The sequence below is a fragment of the Rhipicephalus microplus genome, unplaced genomic scaffold, assembly GCF_043290135.1.
Source record: "Rhipicephalus microplus isolate Deutch F79 unplaced genomic scaffold, USDA_Rmic scaffold_15, whole genome shotgun sequence".
Taxonomy (NCBI): Eukaryota; Metazoa; Arthropoda; class Arachnida; order Ixodida; family Ixodidae; genus Rhipicephalus; species Rhipicephalus microplus.
Window position 1 is genome coordinate 654,001 of NW_027464588.1, and position 6,000 is coordinate 660,000.

The 6,000-nt window shown below is 46.0% G+C and overlaps 1 protein-coding gene across 1 annotated transcript in view; it reads right to left on the minus strand.

The window, feature by feature from the left end:
• LOC119187527 (protein Skeletor, isoforms B/C) overlaps window positions 1-6,000 on the minus strand; it is a 45,045-nt gene that overhangs the window by 20,055 nt on the left and 18,990 nt on the right. Inside the window, exon 2 of the mRNA XM_075883101.1 lies at window positions 84-138. Within this exon, the coding sequence (XP_075739216.1) occupies window positions 84-138 (55 nt within the window). The remainder of the gene's footprint in view (window positions 1-83; window positions 139-6,000) is intronic.

Genomic DNA, 6,000 nt, shown 5'->3' on the forward strand with positions numbered 1-6,000 from the left:
CTCTAAATGTAATGTTTTTCTTTGTACAAATGGTTTGGGGGCTGCAAAACACTGCTATAGCTGTGCACATACAGACTGTTTACCTGTGTGGTCTCAGCAAGTTGAGGTGCTGTTCTTCATCTGCCACAAACCCTTTCACTGCAAGAGACAAAATAATTGATATTCAATTCGGGAGCTTCCCTCTAAACAAAAATACTTTTAGCACGTGCAGTGTTTCAGATATGCTCTCAATATTCTGCATTTGCATAACCATTGTGGGGCGATCAAATGAAACTGACATGAATACGTAACACTGTTCGCTAAAACATCTGACATAAATCATGGAATTCAAACATCCAACGTTTTTCCCCGCTACCGAGAGTGAAGGCAGAAAAAAATTGGCCCCGTATCTGCATGTTAATCTGCAAATGTCGTCGAAAGACGATAGTCTTGCGTCTGGAGAGAGTAAACAAAACGTTTATTTGATGTTCTGTGTAAGAAAATTGGTGAATCGTATTCTGGAGGCGCTACATTAGAGTGCTTCGAGCGTGCAGCGGAGGCGAACAAACGCATCAAGTCACGTCACACGTGAGACATGAGCGCCATCTGGCAGTTCTCTTTGAAAACAAAGCGCGTGGCTCTGAGACGGGTGTGCGCACCCGTCTCAGAGGTGATAAGGTGTAGAACGCAAGGCGACGGGTAGGTGCCACCACAGTCTCGTTTTAACAAAGCGTTGGAAACACTCTTCTATTCGTGCAAGCGTTGCATGGTCAGCGCAGCGTGATAAGCGCTACGGTCCTAAAATTACTTATGTATGCCTTTTCTAGTAAAAGACGCACATGCAGAATATATGCGTGTTATGTTATCACAGAAATGCGCAATAATTGCTTTTTAATTGACAATTGCACAAGTATGAACGCTAAATCTTGAGCAATATTAGTGGGCGCAGCGGATGGGGTCGGCCGTTTCAAGCAACAGGTGCCATTAAAAGTGGACATAGAGACAAATGTACAGACAGACAGACAGACAGACAGACAGACAGACAGACAGACAGACAGACAGACAGACAGACAGACAGACAGACAGACCAAAATATTTGCGTCCAAGGTCCCCAAGAAAGACTATCGTCTTTAAAATAACGCGATGACCGTGAGGGCTGAGGCTGTAGCCAGTGTAGGTGGTGGAGGATACAGACAACGCTAAAAAAGTGAAGTACAGATTTTCAATATTGACATTATACTCGTAACATTACGCGTGTAAGAACATTATATTAGTACGAACCTAAATACTACTCGGATCTTACGCAAGTACGTCGTTCGGAGTTGGTCGCAATAGTTAGACAAATATCACGCCTTGTGGGAATCGGTTTCATGCGAACCAGTCGGGGAATAACTATTTATGCTGCATTGTTCTGGATTTTTGCCCAGCATTAGGAGATGCATCGATCTTATTTTATAAGTGTAGTAGTTCTGTGCACATCTATAGTTTACCAGGAACGTTCATTACGCTGCAGTTTGAAGGATAAATTACGCTTTGATGTAACGTCAGCCACCACTGACGCCAGTATTATCAAAGCAAAGTACCCTCTACGACCTGATGATGTAACTTTTATGCGTAACTTTCACTGGCGTATTTTTCAGAAGTCAAGAAACATTGTAATACAGCTTGCCGAATCATATCAATGCAAATGCAACATTTATTAGACTGCTATAAAAATAAATCTGGCACTAAGAGCACTATTGACGTTAACCCGGCATGACGCTTGTATTATAGGAGTACTTACATCATGTTTATTGCTTTGTTTTAAAATTGCATAACCAGCGTTGAAACCATGGACAATTGTCGCTGCGCCAATTTCAAGCCTGTTTAGGCTCTGTAAAACAGCCTAATCAGGTCATATTCTAAACAGGCTAAACAGCCTTGAACAGGCAAAGCAGTTCAAGGCTGTTTGGAGTCTGGTATGGCTCTGTGGTATAGAGTACCCAAGTGTCAGGCGGAATGCTTGGGTTCGATTCCTTCTGGAATCTTAATTTCAGGGTCAAAGCTCATCTTAGTCTAACCTTGTCCTGCGTCAAGCGTAGCCGGCCAGACGGACAAACAGACGGACGGACACACGGACAGACAGACATACGGAGAGACAGAAAGACCGAAAGACAGACAGACGGACGAACAGATAGACGAACAGATAGACAGGTGGACGAACGGACGGACGCTTCGCCCAAAACATCATCATTCACTCCGTGGATATGCTGTGATTTTTTTATCGTTTCATTCGTCGAGTCAAAACTGGCGCTGTCTGTTTTTCTGAAAGCTCTCACATTTAAATTGCTAGTGTCTGCTCTCGCCGTTCGGGGGTAGGTGGTATACGGGTATGTGCCACACGTGTCTTGAGGAAAAAGTTTGACGATGTAGCGTGACAGGATCTTTATGCTATGACCAGATAGACATGTTGATCAAACTCTCCTTACCCTTTCACACCAATTTTGGTCTACACCACGAAAAGAAGACGATCACGGGAGTGCCCATAGGTAGGCGGCTAGAAAGAGAGAGAGAGAGGGAGAGAGAGAGTTTTTTTTTTAACAGAAAGGCTGAGAGGTCAGCCTGAGCGATAGCCTGCTCTAGCCTGCTACTCTACTCTGGGGGAAGGGAAGGGGGAAAAGAAAGAGATGGCAATGGTGAGATAGAGAGGTGAGTATGTACAATTCTTCCCAGCTGAAAAAATTGTTATAGCCACTCATATGGTCCAGTTGCTTTTAAAAAGGCTATCACCACTCTTACAATTACAGTTGCACTGTTGGGGGACAGGCCAAGGGCGCAACACGGTCCCATCACTTAGTGACCTACTGCGAAATCATTCAGTACAAGAATTCAGTGTTTGTCGTTCACGTGCGTATGCTGGGCAATCGCAAAATATGTGCTCAAGTATTTCTGGAAGCACTGCGCCGTGCTCCCGATCGGGTTGCAGAAATTAGGTGCCTTTTCTCATCTTCTAACCACTACCAAGTGTTTCTGGCGCATCACAGTGTTCACAATTGGGACCGGTGGCACTACGGACGATGATACGCGCGTCACGTCTTGTGTACGCCACACCAAGATGAATAATGCGGTGGATCGTACTTGCGATGTGCCGCTTCAATTTAGGGGACATGCAGAACCCCGTTACCGGGTCATATTTGTGAAGTCGCTAGTTTCGCCGTTCCGCTTTGGTCCAATGCTGAACGTACATAGAAACAATCAAAGTGATTTAGGCCCGCTAAGAAATGCATCACGTTTATTATATGCAGAGGCATATTGTATATTTCGGCACCTCACCGTAATGTTTTTTGGCGATTATTATATAGCTGAAGGCTAAAATTATCGAGGTTCACAGCCCAGTAATTGTCACCTCCGCGCATCGCTTTAGCGTCAGTTCTCCACGATAAGCACACGCGAATAAATCATTATCCCAAGATCCGGCTCAATACGCCTGCTTAAAAAGTGGCACATACGACTGGCAGCCAGTAGCTGCTCTCTGGACATGACTCGCCGTCAAAAACGCAACGCAGATTTCTACTAAGAAGCCGAAGAAGAACCCTAGCATTGCGCCACTAAAGATGCCCAACAAAACATAAAGCAACGAAGGCTAAGCGACTTGTTGCGGTAACTCTGGGACAGCATTGACGGTGAGGCAATACATCACCGTCTTTCAAAAGATCTGCCGCTGCATCAATGACATTGCCGCCTCTCAGTGTCCAACGATGGGCGATTTGGAAATACGCTCAAATCGTGACGTCGCCACCGTGTCTCAGCTTGTTTCGTCCGCTGTTGCCACCCGAGATGCTTTTCTAGAGATTAAGCGGCGGCATTAAATAATACAGCCTATAGTGCAGCAAAGAGTGACAATTTTACCTTCTTCGCTTCACGCAATCTAAAAGTCGTTATTGAACTTGTACATATAAAAAACATAAATGATTTTATCTTTTACCAGGATTAACACTATTTTGTCCTTACTGAACAGCGCTGGAGTTATTGCAATATTGTTTATGTACGTCGTACTTATTGATCATTTTTATTTCAGCTCTCTCATTTAGGTATCGCCACTTCGATAATGGGCAGTTTCGGAATAGGCTGCGCAAAAATAGCATTCATTTTGCACGCACGCTATTTGCGCCACTTAACGTGGGTACACGATAGGATAGCGTGCAAGGCATGTGCCGTGGCGACGAACTCTAACGCAAGGCTTCGCGTACCCTCTTCTGAAACTCTCTCCTAAGCTTTAGAACTTAAAACGCAGGCTCGCCCGACGACGAACAAAGGGAGGGTTGTCGTGCATCAAACTACCACTCGCAATGAAAAGACGATTGAAAATATAAACACGTTGCCACGCTCCAAATTATGCAGCACGGGATATGCCGGCACGAGACGCTGTCAACAGGGTTGCAGCGGTCCATGCGGAAGCAGTCGACGAGGTGCGCGAGAACGTTTAACGCCTGTGTAACTTCACGGATCGGCGGACAAGCGATGAGATCACGCGGAACGGTGGCTCTCTAGCAGCGGCTAGTTTCAATCGAGCGCGTCAAACGAGGCCTGGCGGGCCTCCAGCGTAGAAACCCCGTAGCTCATCTCCAGGCTTTCAGAACGAGGACGCGGTCGCGTAACGTCGTCAGCAGCAGAGCACGCTCCGCGTGAGGCTTTCGTTTGGCAACCACAGCTTCGTGCATGCCGTGTGTAACCCGGTATCCTCATCGCAAGGGCCATAGTGCCTGCAGTCACATGGGACAACACATTGAAAGAAGCTGTTCAGTTGGGATTTTTATGGCAGTTGGAATTTACGGCCGCCTACTTGCCCATGGTAACAGTTACGCCTATACCGTTGATGCTGCAGCTCCCGACGGAGTTTGTTGGATTCATAAGTTCACACTGCCACGTACACTGGAAAATGTTGACTTGTGTTGAGCGTTTCCGCCAACTGGTTGCAATAACAATTAAAGTACAACTGCATTGCGAAATATTGTGTTCCAATGCCATGTTGTCTCGTCGTTGTGGCTGTCTGAAATACGGTAGCTAAAAGTGCAGGTTATGAAGTAAGCCTTTACTGGAAGAACTCGCGTCAAGCTAAACAAACAGCACCCACAGTTTAGCAATACTTCGTGGCACAGTTAAACGTGATATCTCCGTGGAACGTGCTAGTTCCTTGCACATGCATCATAGTTATAGGTGTTGGAAAACTTCTACCACTTCTCACATCGCAAGTATATTTTCGTTAGATTCAGCAACAGCACCCCATGATCTCAGGTAATACTCCAGGATCTGCAGAATAGCACAAGCTAAGGTCTCCAACGCTAAGGACTCCGCGGCCCCGAATGCTCATGAAAGTCATTCGTCCAACAAGGGAAGGGCTTCGCGTGAAAGTATATTTTGTTAAGTCAGTAGTTAATGCGGCCGCAGAAGCAGACAGAAAATGACGGAAGACTTCAACAGGCAATGCATGGTCTACATCCTTATCCTTATACGTATCTACAGACAAAGAAGCTGACCCCCGCTTGGCTGCTTCTTATGTTCATAACTGAAGCTTCCAGCGTGAGCGGCTGTGTGCTACGCTCACGTTATTTTTCGTGAGGCGCGACAGCCTCAAACTCACGTAGGGGCAAAAGAGGCCCGACCATCGCCGTGACCTTCCGGCAGGCTCTCAAAAACCTCTGCGCACGTTTTGTGAGCTCGATTTGAAAGGACGTCCACTTCCTCACGAGAGTGAAAGCCCAGACAAGTGCTCCAGGAAAGTACTCAGCCTATGGGCGTTTCAGGAAGCCGAATCGATGTCGTGGAAGTTATTACGCCCGTGACGGCGGTCTAATTGGAGGCAAACCATCGCCGTAGGCAATGTCGTCATTAAGTGTTTATAGTGTCTTTGTTGGTGACTATAGCTTTTTTTGTTCTGCATATAACACAGTTCATACAATTATAAACAGATAGTACGTAGGTCACATGCATTTGAACAGAGAAGGAAGTCGCTCTTGCATATTACACGGCTGACAGGAAAGG